The sequence below is a fragment of the Eucalyptus grandis genome, chromosome 9, assembly GCF_016545825.1.
Source record: "Eucalyptus grandis isolate ANBG69807.140 chromosome 9, ASM1654582v1, whole genome shotgun sequence".
NCBI lineage: Eukaryota > Viridiplantae > Streptophyta > Magnoliopsida > Myrtales > Myrtaceae > Eucalyptus > Eucalyptus grandis.
In genome coordinates, this window is record NC_052620.1 from 39,591,280 (window position 1) to 39,611,340 (window position 20,061).

Below are 20,061 nucleotides of genomic sequence, written 5' to 3' on the forward strand. Positions count from 1 at the left end.
ATGGCTGAGAAATACAAGAAACTATGGCTAGGCGTTCTAACCTAGTATATATATTTATGATATGGAACGCTGTGCATTAGAATCTCAGTGAAATAAGATTCTGATTTTAAGCAATTAAGAATAATATGGAAACAAATTGATTATCTTCGTGGGACCACAATCTGTCTCCATGTGACGGTGATCCAGAAATCGAAGGAGAACATAAAAGAAATCTTGAAGAATAAAGTCAATTTTCACTTTAGACCTCCGCTGCAAAGGCAAGCATATTCATGAATTCTCCATCCTCCATTCCTCAATATGTCAATTTCCATACACATATCATAGAAAAATCATGCGACTACAAGGTACAATCATATGTATTAATTTATTACTATGGTAGATCAATAAAATCTATACCTAAATATTTTTATTGATAAGGATAATAGTTTTTAATATGCTTTCGTAAGCGATATAAACATCCATCTTTTAGAAATAATTTTAGGGGAGGGGCGGTGGAGGGAAAACACAGGTGTTGTCCTATTGTGGTGATTGTATGCTTGTGCCAAGTAATGGCGACCGTCACTTAAGGCTTATGGGAGATGAGCAGCGTCCATTTTCGTCCAAATTTGAGTTTTCTTTCGAGGGGGCACGGGGTGGGGAGAGGAGAGAGGAAAGGACAACAGGGATGACGAAGGGTGACCATCATGCGGCGGTGGCCGTCACCTCACAGCGAGCGCGCGGTCTCTTTCCATTTTTCCTGTACTTTAAGAATGTTTTCTTTAAGGGGATGGACTGAGGGGTGATAGGGACGACAACAGTGGCCATCAAGCGTTGGTCTCCACCTCCTGCGGCTGCAATAGCCGGCTCCGTCGTCGGTTGTAATAGCCGGCTCGGCGGCCACGGTCTCCTTCTCGCATCACATGGTGGTTGTGGTCTTCTGTTTGGTCTGGGGAGGGAGGAAGGGAGGGAGAGCCCATGTCACAGGGGCAAGAGAGAGCTCCAACCCACATCATCAACGAGTCTCTGTCCTCAAAGGACGAAATATAGACATTTTTTATCAAGTACGGGATTTCAAATTGCGGGTAACAGTATAGGGATCAACATTTTCTTTCACTAATATTTCTAAGTTCTGATAATAAGGTATTAATTTGATTAGTTTTTGAGGGTATAATTTTCTTTTTCCTCTTCAGGCACAAAAGAAATGGCCTCTTACCTCCCTAAAAGAAAACACACTTTCGATGCATCACTGAAGTGATTGACGTAGTAATGAAAGGGTCATTCTATCATCCATGAGATCATGTGTTTGATTTATATAACATCTGAAAGACTTGTTTCGTACTTAGCTACGCAAATCCCATGTGGAGAAGTTCTTTGATGGCTAATAGATTAGTTCACTTCAGATCTTCTAAGTACAATTGATATGAAGTGGTTATAACTTAATTCAAATATTCCATGATCCGTGAGATCTTTTTGGAAATACCTCGAGATGGTTGTTAGCATAGATCATTCCACTCGGCTATTTTGTATTATCCAAAAAAAAACAAGTAAAACACTATGTGACCTGCCAATTGGCTACATTATTTGGCTCCAATCTCATCCAAAAAGGCTTCCACTAAAATAACAATATGACAAAAAAAGGTATCCCTTAAGCAAAACCACCTCTCTCTCTCTCTCTCTCTCTCTTCTCTCTTCGCTCTCTCTCTCTCTCACCTCTACTTCCAATAGAAAAAAGATGCTTTTATTATATCTGAGTAGGTCAGAGTCACGACAAGAAAAGGAGACTCCGGCCAGCTTCATCACCCTTATTATTATTATTATTATTATTATATCACCCAACTTTTCCACGGGCCTCGATCTTGGCAAAGGTCAAGCCCCAAAATTTTCTTTTATATTTTTCATGGATTCTGTGACAAACATGAGTCTGTTTGATGCTGGAGGACAATGCGGGTATCTCCAATTTTCAATGGACAAGAAAATCCCCCCAAAACTTCAATTCCCTTTGGAGCATCCTATGGATCTTTTCTCATCGAATCACCTTTCGTCCCTTTTGAGGCGAGCCCTGCTTTTCCTCTTCTAATTGTTGTTTTTCCCTGTCTTTGGCCCTTTAAAACTTTTCCCATCTTCAATTCTGGGATGCCGTTGCTGCACAACGGAGGTAGAAATATATATTTCCTTATAAACAGTAAACTAGAGTAAAGGCCAAAGCAAAGGACAAACCTAATGCTACGACGCGCATGAGAAATGCCTTTGAGAAGTCGCATTCTTTGATGGAAATATTCCAGCAACTCGAAGCTTGCAGGACATACTGATATTCACAATTTGGGTTGAGAATATTTTCGATGTATGACTTTTTTTCCTCAGTAGATCGTGATACATCACCTAACTTTTCTTTATGGTTCTTGAGAGCAAATTCCACCCATTATGTTAGCCCATCGGTTGCGTCCGACAACCATCCAAAATGTATTAGCAGAGAAAAGACAGATTTAATGTCCGACATGCAATCTGTCATTTTGTGGACCAAAATGCAGTCTACATCACCTCGAGAGCTTCGGACTCAACAATTTTCAACAAAGTGAAGAAAAAAAAGGCATTCTCCACTAAAAAAAAAAATGGACGACGGATCTCATGCGGAGCAGTGTTAGACAAAGATGTGGGGGAGGGCCGGTCACCAACTCCCACTTGTTTTCCAACAAGAAGAGCACAGGCTGTGGAAATTTGAGTCCACCTTAAATAGATATTAAAATAATGCACGATATACCGAATGGATGTACGAATTCCACGTATGCTTATCGAGTGTGGAATACGATACGACGTATTTCGATGCACGTCCGTTTTTCGTTAGATCTTGTAAATCAGCCTTGAGGATGTAGTTCCATATAATATTCATGGTTTGTTTTATATTACAGATCTCTCTTGAGCCTAACAGTCAAATGCGCAGTGGCAGTTTCCTTTTTTTAATCCTCCTGTCCTTTCCCCCTCAGATCTCTGGTTATGTGTAGTTTGTCAACGTTTGGACCCATTTGACGTTTCTTCAAGTCTACTAAAATTTTTATTTTTATTTTTATTTTGTGTCTGCTGAACTTTCCTTAAGTTCTTTGTTTTTTTTTTTTTCTTTCCCTTCTGTCGTTAAAAAGCCCCCCACGAGCTGGTTTTCTCCTTTTAATGCAAAAGAAAAAAGAGGAAGAGGGCCTCCTCCATTGCAAAAGTCAGGCAGAGAGTTATACACATTACTTCCATATATCATCACAAGTCTCCCCTTAACGCAACAAGGCTCCGTGGTCAAAAGGAGAAAGTTGGTATCTTTTCTTTTTGCTTAGCAGGATTTGCGGGTTTTTCATGTACATGAACAGTCAGAGGCTCCCAGCTCTGTTTAAGTTCTGACTCTCCGTGGCTTGTCCTCGGGTGAATAAGAACTGTGCAATGATCGCTCTGCGGGTGTTCAATCTTGGAGCTCTCTGTATCTTGTTTTGCTCTAACGCAAGAAGACGAGCGAGAGCCTTTGGAGCCTAATCCGCGTTTCGCGGAAGCCCATTTATTAGTTCTTGGATTCGCGCTTCTGGGGCTCTTTTCCTTCTGTTGGAGACGGTAATGCGAGCTCTTTTTGTTGTTTGCTCTGTTTTTTCGTTAATATGCTTTGCTTAGGCATTTATTACTGAACCATGGTTTTGCTCTTTGTGGCTGTTTGTTTCAGCGAAATGGGGTTTGAGAAGGTTGGAGAGATTAAGTTCTTGGGACTCACGGCGTCTTCGAGGCACAAGCGGTCCAAGAGGTAGGCATTAAATGTTCTTTGTTACTTTGCAATCATTGCGAGTGCTTAATGGCCTGCAGTTAAAAATCTCTGTTCATGCTTTTATTGCTTGATGCTTCTCTTTAACTGGGAATGCTTCTGACTGAGATGGGTGGTTCATGTGAAAAAATTGGGAACTTGCAGACTTTCTTGATCGCACATAGTGTGACCACACGTAAACCTGTATCTGGGTTTCCTTCTTGTTCTTTAGTCCTCCCCTGATATTTGTTCTTGCAGAAACTCTTTCTCGTGTGGTGAAATTTTTGAAGTCGGGCTTGTTAGAATTTGGTTATGCGACCTTAGCTTGTACCCAATTTTTTTCCTAGAATCCCCACAAGGCTTTTTAACTTCTGATAACTTTGGTGTAACAATAAGGAGGCTTAGAGCTTGATCTCGAAACTGACAAAATCTTGCAATGGCTGTCTCCTCCAAATTTTGCTTCTTTCAATCTATCAATGTTAACTCTTCTTGCTTGCGTCTCTGCCACTGTAGCTTTCCAGACAAGAACAGAGCTCCAGAAGACGGTTCTGATGTTTCACCTAAAGTTTCACAAGGCATGAAGCAGGTGAGACTGCTCTCCTTTTCCAATTTGCTTGAAATGAACTGAATTCACTTAGAAATGAAAAGAGAGGTTCACGGTCGATGCGGTAATCTGATTTTTTTTTGAAGAGGAGTATGGGGCAACTCTGCATTTCGCAATGTCAAAAGTTTCTGAGAAAAAAATTGTTCCATTTCCTCCAGTTAAAAAAATGACTATAGTCAGATTAATTATGTTTCACTGCTAATATTGGGTGGAGGACCATGACGACTATTAGTGATATAATTGTTGATCGTTAGAGAAGTTCTTCTTTCGAGTCAACATTTTGCCCTTTTGGATTTGGATAAAAAAGCTGTCCAGCCTCTTCTTCAAACAAGGAGTGGCATTGAGGGTGCGAACCAACAAGAATAGTGTCGGGCTGTCAACATTAGTAATCGAATACTCAAACATCAATGGGGTGTATCAATCAAGATTCATGTCGGTTGTCATTGTCAAATTCTCTATTTCTGAACCCCTGATGCCTAATTTTGCTTCTTCACTTGACATGATTAAGTATTCTGGAAGTTGGAACTTTTGTGAGCTGAGAATATGCGAAATGCTTTACACGTTCACGATCATCTCGTTTCTGTATCACAAAAGATGTTGCCTTAGTTTCTAATATTAGATTTGTTAAATCTCTTATCAGGGCTTAGTTCATGTTGAACCCTCCTTAAAGACCAACAAGAAACCGTCCTCGAATTCTGAGACCCACGATTCTTTGAAGCAAGAGGTATATAATAAAATGACTCCATAGAATTAACCTTCGGTGAGAAAAAAAATAAAAAATCTGTCGTCCTCCATTCATTTTGAACCCTCTATGCAGATTTTGCAACTTGAGAAAAGATTACAAGACCAGTTCCAGGTGCGTCATGTTTTAGAAAAAGCGCTGGGTTATCAGACTTCCTCCCATGACAATGCAAGTGACGTTTCAATGCCCAAGGTATTTTTTCGATCTCTCTACTTTTACTTTCTACTTTTTGAAGGCACTCCACATCAAAACTAGAATTACCGTACTATTCTTAGTGTGGATTTCAGTGAGTTCTTGATTTAGATTTAGATGGTTCTTGGATTTTACTTTACGAACATCATTTTCCAATAGCTTGGAACGTTGCTTCTGTTGCCTTAAGATTGCCTGAGCAAACCATGTGCAGAGTCTAAAGGCACGCATCTAATTTGGTAGTAGTTTCACTTCCATCATTTGGTGGCGGAAACTGACGCTTTTTCCCCTTCCTTGAGTCCAGCCAGCAACAGAGTTGATCAAGGAAATCGCGACACTGGAGTTGGAAGTAGCACATTTGGAGCAGTATCTTCTCTCGCTGTACCGGAAGGCTTTTTGATCAACAGGTTTCTTCTGTATCTCCGTCCACAAAAAGATGCATCTTCCAAGGACAAGAGGTTGAGGACTCCAAAAGATATCCCAAGGGCAAGGCTTTTTGAAACTCCTCCATCTGCTAATGCAAAACGAAGGGGGGACTCTGCAGTTCCTTTAAGTGTTCAGCCACTTGAAATCCCATTGAAAGATGCTCATGGTCTCAGCGAAGAAGAGAAACTGTTGCATTCTGGTGTCCATCGTTGCCATTCCGCACTGTCTCACCGTTCAGCCTTGGAAGTAAGGATTTCTCCTCGAGAGGAGTCTCTGGGTAAAGCCGTGCGTGCTTGTCACTCCCAACCATTGTCGATGATAGAGGCAAGTTTCATATCATTCTTTTCTTGGGCCTACTCACTGAGAAGACCCAAAAAGAAAGCATATATGCTGTTGGTTTTTCTCAAGTTTTTGCCATCAGTTCCTTTTCTACTGTTCCACTGTTATAAAGTTCAGCTATGTAATTGTCAAAATTTTTCCCTAGGCCTTTTTCTTTTCAGAAGCTGTGAATTCTCCTATATTATGGAGCCTCTGCACATCTGGCTTCAAGGAAAACTGAGTTGGGAGTTCACAATGCAAAAAGCGTGTTAATATGCACACGCGCACACACACCACATTCGCACAAAATGAACTTAAGACTTCCGAATTATGATTGCTTTTCTTGGACTTCTGTTAATTAGTATGCCTTTGAGTGAACTGACTTTTCGGTGTTGTCTTGCAGTTTGCTCGAAAGGCAGGAACAAGTGTAGTTAGTCTGGCTGAGTACCTCGGCACGACCGTTTCTGATCACGTGCCTGAGTCGGCCAGTAGGCTCTCCGAGGATATGATCAAGTGCATGTCATCCATTTACTGCAAACTGGCAGATCCTCCTCTGGCAAATCAGGGCCTTTCTTCTCCGAACTCGTCACTGTCATCTGCAAGCGCATTCTCCCCTCAAGATCAATCAGACATGTGGAGCCCTGGGTTAAGGAACAATTCGTCCTTCGACGTACGCTTAGATAATCCTTTCCACGTGGAGGGACTCAAAGAGTTCAGTGGACCGTATAGCACGATGGTTGAAGTGCCCTGGATACATAGAGACAGTCAGAAATTGGGTGACATCGAACCTTTGCTACAAAATTACAGGTGTGGGTTTTAGTCTGTATCTTGTCTTTCCTGAAAACGACATACCAAGGACATCATATTTTCAAACCATGGTCCAGGATGACCATTGTCAAACCCCGTCATACCTTCTTGATTCATCTATTTAACAAGTTAATTCTCTTACAGGTCACTGATCTGCCGTTTAGAAGAAGTAGATCCGAGGAAGCTGAGGCATGAGGAAAAAGTAGCGTTCTGGATCAACATCCACAATGCATTGGTGATGCATGTAATGATACCTTAAACAGCTAATAGAGTCCATATATATGTTTGCTTCATTGAACCATACTTCTGTTGCAAATATCTGATCGGTCCCTCTAAATTTTGGGAACAGGCGTTTTTGGCTTACGGATTCCACAGAACAATGTAAAGAGAGTATTCCAGCTACTGAAGGTAAGTAAACACGGAAAGAAATTATGTTAGATTGGGGAGTGTACCATGCATAGGTTTTAAACAATGCGCTGTGTGCCAGGCTGCATACAATGTCGGAGGCCACACGATTAGTGCAGACACGATCCAGAGTACCATCCTCGGATGCCGGATGTCTCGTCCAGGACAGGTGAGTTAAAAGCCTCAACCTGTCTCAAGATCTGTTTCTTTTGGAGGAAACTGGAGATTTTTCAAATTATATGCCTAAAGTGAAAAGGAAAAGAATTAACGCCATAATTCTCTCTTTAGACAAATGATTTGTTTTATTACTTGATTATATATCATGTTATAATGAAAGAGCTGATAAATGGGATTTTTTGCTTGCAGTGGCTTCGGTTATTACTTAGTCCAAAGAAAAAGTTCAAGAACAGGGACGAAAGACAAGCTTATGGTATAAACCATTCAGAGCCGCTTCTGCACTTTGCACTCTGCTTTGGGAGCCACTCCGATCCTGCGGTACTTTACATTCCTTCCTATCCATTCTTTTATTCCGATACTTACTCCTGTGTGAGTGTACTCTTTTCTATTCAGATTGATCTTTGATAGTCCTCTAAGCTAAGACTGGATGAACATAGGTAATTTAGATCTGTTGTGTCCCGAAATTTTGGGTTCACATACTTTCAGAAGATCTTTCAACTTCACTGAGATGGAGATCCTGGTACTCGGTGGCATTCTTATATTTCTATACAGCAACTAGTTTGAAGCATGCCCCAGTGATAAGTAGCCACTATTCTTTTGAAGCCGAATTTCCTGTCATATGAAAATGTCCAGGAATGAGGATTGTTTGTGTGCCCATTTCCTAAATCTGTACGCAATGCGTTCATTATTGTCTAACAAGGAAAAAATCTCAAGCAATGGAAAAGATGCAACTGTCCTGCCTTTCTGGGCTATAGCCAACACGTTGAATTTGTTCTTGATATATCAGGAATGTTGAGCCCTGCGTTTTAACTCTTCTCAGGTTCGCATATATACCCCAAAAGGATTATCTCAAGAGCTGGAAACTGCAAAGGGAGAGTATGTTCGAGCTACTTTTGGTGTACGCAAGGACAAGAAGATCTTGTTACCAAAGACTGTGGAGTCTTTTGCAAAAGATTCGGGGCTGTGTGCTGCAGACATTATTGAGATGGTTCAGAAATGCCTGCCCGATTCTTTGAGGAAGAGCCTGAAGAAGTGTCCAGTGGGAAAATCGAACAAGTCCATCGAATGGATTCCTTACAACTTCAGCTTCCGCTATCTCATTGCAAAAGAGCTGGCAAAGTGATCATGCCTTTGTAGATTTTACGGCTCCCTCTGTACATAAATAGAATCGAGTGGACAACTGACATTTATTCACATGTGATGTAAGTTACCTTGTGCCATTCAGATAGATGTGAGTCGCTGTCCACTCATTTTTGTAATGCTGCGAACAGATTGATTTCAATTGTTCCACCTGTAAATATATTTGTTTAGCTAGCCATCACTTTTGTGGTCGATGCTTCTTTCACGCAATCTGCTTGATATATACCATTTCGCAATAAGTACCACATTCCGACGACAGAAAGTGGGATTGCACAAGATTTTGCTGCCTTTCCAGAAGATAACATTATGAATAAAAGCCAATAAGGTTACCTGAAATTCAAGAACAGCAAGCAGATGAACAACTTCTCATGGTTTGTAGCCTATAAACTTGCAGATCTGTGATTTTGGTAATTTCGCAGCATGAACACCATCAGATTGTATTGCCTGGCATGTGATCGACTGTTCCATCCACTAAACAAGCCGAATTTTTCCTAGATCAGATGCTAAATATATTGCCTTACGATGGCCAAAGAACGATTGCTATTCCTTTCCAGGAACCACATTACGGGAATGGAATACATAGCAAAGCAAACGACTAGCAGTAATTCCTAAGTTCTCAGGAAGAACAAACTCAGCTCTTGTCCGAAACACCCTGAAGGATCAGCCAAGTGGTACGCCTCACAATCGCTTGACCCCACCGTCCGAACGAACTGGCCTCTCAAGTACTTGTGCTCACCGACCCCCTCCTTATCAGGCAACAACCCTGCGCCGGTGGAGACCGACCTTATCATCTCCAACAGCGATGCGTCCTCATGCGATCCCACCCTTCTGACCGCGAACCCCATCTTCCTCCCATTGCACAGCATGGCCCAAACCGGTGCACTCAAGAGCGGGCGCCTCCCCGAGCCACCCTCAGGCTCATGGGTGCACGTGAAGACGATCCGGTTGGTCTCGCCGCGGACAAGTGCTGCGAAGTGCGAGGTGTGGAGTGGGAGTTCAAGGGTTACGAACGGGGAGGTTCCCGCACGGTTTTGCATGGCGATCCTGACACGACCGTTGTTCCTGGGGCAAATGATGGTGCCCGTGACCGTGGCGGCGGTGGCCGGCGGAGAGGAGAAGAGAGAGAAGAGGAGGAGAGGGTGGCACATGCAGCATGGCACCAAGACGTCGAGGACGGGTTTGAATACGTTCCACCATGGTTGGCGGTCGTCGGCGTCCTTGCAGTCGGTGTGAAGCATAGATTGCTTCCTTCAGTGTGAAATCGCGACGTGATTCTCTGTGAAGAACAAGCCCTGGAAAGGGATAAAAGGAGATTTTCCGTAGTTACAGATACCAGGGAATTGAACGGATCTTCAGGATCTTAACTGTGTACTGTGTACTGGGTACAGCACTTGTGCAGTTTTGCTGAGAGATTATCTCAGCTTCTGGATTTTCCGCTCATCCGCGATATTTGTTTGTAAAAAAGTGGAACGGTATATTTGCATTGATCGATTGACTTAGAAAATCTGAACAGTTTTTAAATGTCAGAATAATCCTTTGAAAACTTTTCGATAATCGGCTGGTAAACTGGATAAGGTTTTAGAGCTTTTTTAGGAAAATTAACTCATAATTAGAAATTATAATGAGCACCATGTAAAGCAACTCCTAAACCTATTGTACATCTGCCAATTCAATCCGATATATTTTTACTTTGCCAATTTAATTATAAATTTTTCAGTTCTGTCAATTTGATACTAAAACTTTGATGATTTGCTAATTTAATCCCTAACTTTTTTAAGAATTTGTTATTTTAGTTATTTTGACCAATTCTAATTAGAAATGGATGATATTGACAATTTCTAACATTTTTTTTTCATTTTTTCCTTTCTTCTTCTTTTCTTCTTCTTTTTTTCCTTTTTACCTACGCGGGCCTCATCAATGGCCGTCAAAGTCACTGACCTCAAGCGAGGTGAGGGTTGTCCTCGTCAGATTGGGCAAGAGTAGCCCTCACTTGGGCCGCAAAGGCAACCCTCACCAAGCCAATCGCAAGCATCCCCATTCGAGATCGCAAGGGCGACTCTTGCTTGAGGTCGACAACCTTGTTAAGCCATCGATGATGCTCGACAATGGTCGAAGGAGAGAAAAATAAAAAAAAAAAAAAGGAAAAAAAGAAAAAAAATTATAAAAGTAAAAAAAAAATTGTAAAAATTGTCCACATTAATATCGGTTGTACCATCTAAGATGGTCAATGATGACTAGACTACAACATTAATAATTTCTGACCAAAATTAATTGAAATGACTAAATTGACAAATCGTTAAAATGTTTATGATTAAATTAATGAGTCATCAAAAGATTTAGGATGAAATTAACACAATTAAAATGTTTAAAATTAAATTGGCCACAATACAATACATTTAGAACTTTTCAAACATTTTCTCAAACCATCATGGTAAAGGAGGCAAGTTTAGACAAGAGTGAAATATTTTCAAGGGTTAATACCACTAAAATCCCAAATCGATACATTTGTGTCACATTTACTTCAATTGAATTTTGTTATCTCAAAAACTCCCAAACTGGTATACTCGTTTCACATCTATTTTAAATCGGTGCACTCGTGCCACATTTAGTTCAAATTAATTTTCACGTCACAAAAATCCCAAATTTGTATACCCACGCCATATTTACCCAAAAATCCCTAATTTACCACAATTTGGGATAAATGGGATACATGTATAATATGACACAAGTGTCTTGGTTTGGAAATGGATGTGCCAATTATTATTATTATTATTATTATTATTATTATTATTATTATTATTATTATTATTATTATTATTATTATTATTATTATTATTATTATTATTATTATTATTATTATTATTATTATTATTATTATTATTATTATTTTTTTTATTGTAATTTTATATTCATAAAATTTTTGTACTAGTCAAACTCATCAAATGAGCTAGGAATTATTTTGACATATTTAACCGTTAAGGTCTTAAAACCGGCTTTGAGAAACATAATCAGAGTTTGTCGCACCATCTCGAGACCTAGATCGAAACCGATTCTAAGCCCAGCTTCCCAGGGGGAAGACTCGAGGTGGCACCTAATATCCCTAAGGTCGGACTCGGGACCTTGGTTCTGATATCAAATGATGCTATGTTGTGTTGAAATAACAAATTTAGTAACCAGATAATCTTGATCTAGTCTTTAATCGAATCACCACCCTATTGGGCTACTCCAAGATCCAACATTCTCTACGGCAATTGCTACGCATGAAATTTTATTCAATGACTAAATTCTGTGTTTGTAGCTAAGAGTCCATTTGGAGTAACTCTAACTAACGAAAAGATAACACATCCTAAATACCATAGTAAAAAAGACAACAGTGTATTGAAATACCTATCATCAATGAGACTACCTAAAATTTACAGCTTGTGCATCAAGAAGAAAATCTCACACTATAAATTAAAGACCAATAAATAATAAGAATTATAACAAAGTCTAATTTTAGAAGCCTGTTTGATGACTCAATCAAATAGTGAAAACTAAAACTCAGCACATAATGAGTTATAATTCCTTTGACAAACTAAACTAGAATTAAGTTAATTGACTCGATCAAGTTAAGGACCACTTAATCTGATAAATTAGGGAGGAGTTTCTTACTTTGTTCAATAGAAGTATAATTTTGCAGTAATGAGCTAAATGCAATTAATAAATTAATGACAGGAGAGCAAAGAGTGCTAACATTCCGAACTAAGCAAAATAACTAAAAAATTGCCAACCTCTACGTACGATTGCTCCATTTGTAATAGATTATCAATAAAATCCTTATTGTCTTTCGTGTCGATTCAATCTTAAATCTTTTTAATTTGACCAATTTAGTCTAAACTTTTTAACAATTTGCCAATTGAGTAATTCTGACCAAATTGCCGACGTACATCATACATGGCACGACCAACGTTAATATGGATAATTTTTTAATTTCTTATTTTCTTTTTATTTATTTTTCATCATGGCCAATGAGGGTCACGCAAAGGCCTTGCCCAATGCCACAGCAACCTTATCGGCCACAAATGAGAAAGAGCCACCTTGTCCTTGGCTAATGGGCTTGTGAGGCCCTCACCCATGGCCAATGAGAGTTGACAATGACCATCGCTTGCCACAATGAAAAAAGAAAAGAAAATTTCAAAAAAAAAAAAAAAATTAAAAACTTGCAAATATTGTCTACTTTGACAATTTGCGGCCAAATTTGACTAAAATGATTTAATTGAAAGATTCTTAAAAGGTTCATGATAAATTGACTAAATTAAAATATTTGAGTATAAATTGGCACAGACAATAGTTTTATAATTTTTTGATAATTTTCTCGAGTTAATTATATACTAGAACCAACACACACTACAAGCATTTTCATGATGTCAAATTAGTGCTATATGTATAATTGTGTGGATGTTAATTCAACATAAATTGTCCAATCTTGCCAATTTACTCAAAATTTGATTATAAATTAATTGGGAGGAGTGCATCCTTGTGGGAGTTATAGAGCCAGGTTGGCTTGAGTTTGCCCGAGGGTAGTTGGACTTCGTGATCAACTAACCTTTCCTAGTCTTTGAATTGGCTTAGTGAATTTGAGAATATCCGTACTATCTTTCATGTTGGTTCATTGCATTATTTATTTTGCTTGCTTCTACTATTCAACTCAGAAAAGAAGGGGGATCCAATATGCGCGAGCGACTTGTACTTATTTCCCTCTCGAATGAAGTTTTTCCTCAAAACAAAAATCAATTCTAATCCCGACCCTCTTAACTTAAAAAACGGTATTTTCAAGAGTTTAGTTTTCGAGCTCTCTGGGTGCAACTGAATCCCAATTCTTCGCCCAAAATTGAGATGAGGGTCGACGAGGGTCACTACACTACATGTGCACAACTAATCAAAAGGATCAATTGAAAACTAAAGAAATGCGCAATTTAGATAAGACATAATCTTAAAAATGTAAAGAAAGAAATCCCAAAAAGCGGAAGATCACGGGTGCTTCCTTTCTTCTACTGTCCAAACTGAGGAGAGAACATCTTTAAGACTAATAAAAAGTACAGACCAACTCAAGCCCCGTTCTTCCCAAAGATCCCTCGCCCTACATCGCCGGTCTGCTTAGTAAGGCCTCTCTCCGACGACATTCCCGGCGGATTGTAGAAGCAGATGGTCAGGCTCGCCGCCTCCTTGGGACAACTCGCCTGTGCGCACCCCAACTCCGAGCTGTTCCTCCACACCACCTGCGTGTACACCCCCAGCAGCGGCGCCCTCCGCGCACGTGTTGTTGGCGTGGTCATAGTAGATCTTCTCCTTCAACCACGCCCCCACCGCCGCCCGCGGCGGCACTGCCGTCCCCGCCCCGCCGGCCCACAGCTGGTTCCCGCCGTACTTGGAGGCGATCAGGTTGGCGAAGTTGCACGACATCCGGTCCCGCTGGTACCGGACCAGGCGGCTCGTGGCCGCGGCCAGCTGCGGGCTCCAGCGGAGCGGGGCCACGCCCACCTCGGCCCTGGCCTGGTTGTGGGCGTCCAGGAACTCCTGGGCGGCGGCGGGGAGCTGGGCCGCCGGCGACGGAGGCGATGCAAGCGGTGCTGGTGGTGGGGGTTGAGCTGAGATGTGGAGCGTCGCTTGGAGGAGGAAAGCTAGGAGAAGAAATGAGTGGGTCATTTTCGCCTCTTGGGTTCGTTGGGGAGGATGAGTTTTGCAAAAAGAAGCAGGTGCAATTTATAAGGCGGAGCTTGGGAAAATAAATACTATTTACGCACTTTGCCGTATATGTAATTTTTAATTCATGATAAGTATTTTGGGAAATCAAAGAACTTTTTTTTTTTTTTAAATTTTATTAACGATTGCCTAAATCTCTCAATAAACATAGCTTGTCATCAAAATACCGTTTTAATATGTTATATATAATCACAATCAAGGTCGATAAATGGTACTTGTTAACAAGATTGTTTTGTTTTTTCAAAACAATTTTGTGTAGATAATGAGTGCCTCAGTACATTCCAAATTACGAGCAATTATGCAAAACTTGTCTCGGAAACTTTGGAAACTATCAAAATACTTAGCATTTTTTTTCCGAAACTTTCATTTCCCCAAAATTTACTCATGTAAAATCCCGTGAATAGAACAAAATAAACCCTAGATCTCCTGTTTTGGCATTTTGAGAAATATTTCCAATAAGTAGTATTTTGACATTTTCCCTAGAAGCTTTATATTTTAAGGCTATTATCACGAAAAATTTCAAACAAATATATCTATGACAAATTTAGCATAAATTAATTCTTTTACCATCAAAAGTTTTAAACTAGTACACTTTTGATAAATTTACTTAAGACTAATTTTTTTTATTGTTAACAATCTCAAATCGATACAATTTTAATAAATTTATTTTTCATTACCATGAAAATTCATAAATTGATATACTTACAATAAACGGAGGTTAAAACTCTAAATGAAATATCTGTCAATTATCATATATTATCAAATTCATGGTTTGACAATAAAATTTAATGGAAAACTAAATTTATAGATTTATAATATATATATCAATTTAGAATTTTTTACGGTTAAAAAATTCATTTTAAATAAGCTTATCACAGATATACTTAATTGTAATTTTTTATAGTATTAATCTTCTATTTTATTTTCGGTAGATAAACACTATAAATACAACAATTTTATGATCATGAAGATTATATTTTAGTAATTTGTCCTGTTTTCCTACGTACGTGCATTACTTTCGAGACGGGATGCTGGAAGTATTATTAAATGCAATAGCAGGTGTACTTGGACCACCGCACGTGACGGTGTTTTGACTTTCTGACTCCGCCTCGTGATGTTCATTTATGTCGTTTCGCGACAACCATCATTAATGCCCCCTGCTCAGCTCCCGACAGTTCTGTCCTTTGCACTCTGGCATGTGATTTTGATTCACAAATAAAAGCTCTCAGAAAAAGAAAAAAAAAAAGGATTAACAAATAAAAGCACTTAGGGACACGCATATCAGAAACATTTGGTGCATTTTTTTTTTCTCAGACAAATGATTACATATGGTCTGACAAAATCCGTCACATTAAAATGAGTTAATACCGTCGAAAATTGTAGCTGATAAATTCGTGCTACATTTATCACAAATTAATTAAAAATTTCAAACTAATACTCTCATGTCACATTAACGCCAAGCTAACTTTGATGTTACAAATGATCCTAAATCGATAAATAAAGGATAAATTTGTCCTCCGTTAACTTTTGTCTAATATCTCCATTAAATAGTTGACATGAAAACATATATGACAAACAATTTGGATGATTTGAGTATGACATGAATCTGATGTGAAAATTCAATACTACTCCTCTAAACAATGTTGTTTTGGAGAAACCGGATTTGAAGAAAATGAACAAAGATGAAAAAAAAAATGCCAAAATCTGCTTATTATGCCCTAAAAACTCTCTCACAGTTTAAAATCCAGTAAATCCCCAATTTTGGCCCAAGTTTGCCTTAATATTTTGTTAATTTGGGGGAGAGAGTTGAAGCAACTTCAATTTTGTCATGTTTTTAAATCTCAGTTCATTCTCTTTAGATCTGGCTTCTCAAAACGACATCATTAAAAAATGTTAAATTTTCACATCGAATTCATGTCACGCACCAATTATTCGAGTTGATTGCCACACATGTTTTCATGTTAGCAATTTAATGAGGATATTAGATGGAAGTTGATGGAGGCTAGATTTGTCAAGGGGTGTACTGGTTTGAGATTCATTTGTAGACATGAAAATTAGTTTGGAGTAATTATCATATGAGTGTACGTACTGGTATGGATTTTTGGTGATACAGAAATTAATTTAAGGTAAATGTGATATGGATGTACCAATTTGAGTTTTTTGTGGTACTTAACTCTATTAATATCTGTAAAATTCATCTAATTGATCATTTGACGATGACCTCTGTAATTTTTATTTTTGTTAAATTCTATATATAAGCAAGTTTATGTGATCAAAATCATAGTGGGTATAAGTCATTTTATTTCACGTACATCTTTCATGTAAGATATGCTCGGATAAACATGGATATAACACTAGAAATGGTTTTCATGATCTAGATGTGCATGCGCATGGATAATATTTTTCGTTTAAAAATCGTCAATAATAAAGTCAACAAGGACAACATTGACTACAAATTAGATAGAAACAATTTTTGGTCAACACCACAACATTTTTTTGTATTGATGGTCCAGCAATCAGATCGAGAAAAGGCAAGTATTCAACTTTCAAGTCATGTAAGATGAGAGAAAATCTGCTGGTTGACAACACAGAGCCACGAAGAACAAGAGAGAAGGTATTCATGTGGGATGCAGATCTCCTGCCATCAACTATGTTTTTGCATAAGTTGTCTTTTTCTGAATTGGCACAATTAAAAGATTTAAAAATGAATTGGCCACTATACAATAAATTTAGGATTTTTAGATAATTATCCTAGATTTCTCAATGAAGACCAAGGTTAGAATTGGCCAATAGAAAAACGCTCAACCTTTTTATTATTGATCAAATGATCTATAGCTTAGAAAGGAACATGAACTATGTTTATGAGTAAGTGAAAGCCAAAAGCCAAGTTTGCTAGACCCTGTCCTTCCACCACAATTTTCCTCAAAAAGTTTGGAAACTCGTTCAATCTTCTCATTCAAATTATCTTCTAGTATACAACGGTCCACTTCAGCACATCAATGACCTTTCTCTACAATATCTGGTCGTTCAAAGTCGGCTTTACGTCCACGTATTGCATTGAACCAGACCTAACTTTCCTAAATAGATTCTGCTTTTCACTTAAGTTGTCCCTATTCACTCCCATCCGCCTGTTTTCTCTAGTCTATCCTACGCCTTACCAAGCTTTCTTGAAAGTACTCTTTTGTCAAAGAAGAACTAATTATGCAAATGTTGATAGTTTTATCAGATAACTAACAAAAGAGTTGAAGAGTTAAATTGTAAGTAAATGTGTAGTGGCTAGGCTTTTCACTATGCCTACATCCATTCTCCTAGACTAATATAAATAAAACGATGTTGGAATCCATTAGTAATCTCAGTGATGTTACAATCTATAGAAGATGTTGCTTCTCCACGACAAGAATCTTAGTATATGGTTATAATGTGGGACTTTTCCTGCATCATCCTCCCCTCTCGTCAAGGATGTTACGACGTCGCAGAATGGCCTTGAGGACAACACCTTGGGTCACCACCAAGGGACCACAGCCTCAAGAATAAAGTGTTAGAAGGTTGGCACTCAAAATTTGGCTCTGATACCATGTTGATGCATTATAAGGGGTGGAAAAACTCATATTGAAAACTAACTTGTCAGGAGAGGGAACTTGCCTATTATAAGCATTAGAATATCTCCTTAATTGCCTGATGTGGAACTTTGCAAGCATCACCTATGAATAAAAGCACATTTAACACTATAATACACTATGTTCGCCCTTTTAAAAACAAAGACACCCTTATAAGGAATACAATAAAAAAAAAAAAAAAAAAACAAGCAAGTTTTCAACATGAGTGAAATACAATATGTTGTCCCTTTAATTAAATTTGAAGCTTACTTACTCCTATTAACACCCAAATTTCATCTATCGTTATCTCGAAGAAATGTTTTTAATCATGGAAGTTTGCAAAGACTGGGACCAACTAGTTTGACCATAATTGACTTGGGTCGTTAGACCTAACCGATAAAGCTTAGCCCAATTCAACCGTGAACCACACCATTGTCTCTAGGCAGAAAATTCTCGTGCCACATGGCACCTTCTCATTGTTCAAACCCTCACCATCTTGAGATTTCCAATTGTCATTGCATCATAGAACCTTAGACAAACCTAGTTTACTCCATTTAGGAAAGGGATGGCATCTCAATTTAAGAAATATGACCGTTGCTCTAACACCATACACTTCTATTTTTAGGAGCAAATCAGGGAACTCTGAATGAATCCGACTTGCTGGAAACACTGCTTATGATGGTTGATGAAGTAAGTGAATGGGCTTTGGTGGCTAGCCAAAATAAATCATTGAGGTATTTATAAAGTTTATACTTAGAACTGGCGAGAGTTGGGCACACTATTGAACTAGAACTGTCTGGGGTTGAACACACTACTGATAGTTCAAGCAGTTAGAGCTTTAGTGGTTCAAGGAAGGCTTGGTGTCCCTTTTCTAATGGAAACTAAAAATTCAAGAGCATGTGCTTTGTAAAATAAATAGGTGTTTTCAGTTCAATCACTACTTCATAGTAAATCTAGTGGGTCTTGCAGGGGAAATGGCCATCTTTTGGAACAAGGAAATTTCTATTACTGTTAAGTCTCATTTGAACTTTTATGTTGATATTATATGTAAGTTGCAGGATAGCAATCGGCTCATAAGAGCTACTTCTGTGCACGCCCCATCTATGTTCCGATAATGAATTTTGCCGCGGGACGAGTTACAAAGAATCAACCTATTCAATCTACTCCCGTGGGTTTGTATAGAAGACTTTAATGAGATTTTTATCATTTGGAGAAAGTAGGGAAAAGAATGATTGAATATAATCTGACTCAATATGTTTTGGGAATTTTTAAACTCCTGCATTATGATGGATATGAAAAGTAAATGATGTGCTTTTATGTGGACTAACAAGTAACAATAAAGAAGGGGTTGCCTTTATTAAAGGGAGATTGGATAGAGTCCTTTGCCCCATGGAATGTGGAATTCTTTTTCCCAATTATAAATTTGCAAGACAAAAGGAACAACTCACCTCTTTTTGGAAGAGCCCAAGCGAAGGAACCCTTAAGATCAGTATTGATGGATCTTTCTTGGACGGGTTGACTGCGGGAACCATTAGTTTGCGTTTGTCGAAACAGCTGTAGAGAAATGGTGTGTGGTTTTGCACTCTATAAGAGTTAGCTCAGTTTTCATCTTGAGTCTGACAAAGAAGCTTTTAATTAAAACACTTCAAGGAGCAGAGATTACTATTCAATGTATTCATGGAAAGCAGGTGCTCTTATTGCCGAGACCTAGCTCTTCTTAATGGGCTTCACGAATTTGAGTCTGGCCCACTGTGGTAAAGAAACTAGTATGGTGGCTGATTAAATCGTGAAAGCCCATAGAAATAGAACCTTAGCTTCCAATTGGTTGTCCAACCCTCGGAAGCCCTTTGGCCCATACTATGTTTTAATTTAAGTCTCTTGTACTTGAACTCCTTGAACTAGTTTATGGAAATCGCATTCTTCCGACAAACCCTTGTGAACTTTCTTGGAAAATCTATCGTAAGCTCGTTATAATCTAGAACAAGAGGATTTTCACCCATTTCCTATAGACCATCCACCACATCGATTTCAGAAGCTTTCCATAAATCATCGATCATTTCTCCCAATTCAAATAGAAGAGTTCTTTTCAAGGCACCAATCATCTCTTCATTTGGCATTTTATAACCTTTCTAGATTATTTCTTGAATCATCCCATTGACCTTCATGATTG

General features: G+C 38.8%; 2 protein-coding genes and 1 pseudogene across 2 annotated transcripts; 1 reads left to right on the plus strand and 2 right to left on the minus strand.

The window, feature by feature from the left end:
• The first annotated feature begins 3,185 nt into the window (after positions 1–3,185).
• Positions 3,186–8,734, plus strand: LOC120288081 (annotated as a pseudogene).
• Positions 8,735–9,161: 427 nt separating this feature from the next.
• LOC120288539 (protein MIZU-KUSSEI 1-like) lies at positions 9,162–9,590 on the minus strand. The gene has a single exon (XM_039302595.1). It carries the CDS (start codon positions 9,588–9,590, stop codon positions 9,162–9,164), a length of 429 nt encoding a protein of 142 aa, XP_039158529.1.
• A 3,888-nt stretch (positions 9,591–13,478) lies between these two features.
• LOC104419790 (STS14 protein) lies at positions 13,479–14,312 on the minus strand. Its single transcript, XM_010031564.3, is given in 3 exon segments — positions 13,479–13,718; positions 13,721–13,826; positions 13,828–14,312. Coding segments are annotated over 3 exon segments (546 nt in total). The 5' UTR covers positions 14,239–14,312; the 3' UTR covers positions 13,479–13,689.
• Positions 14,313–20,061: the final 5,749 nt, after the last annotated feature.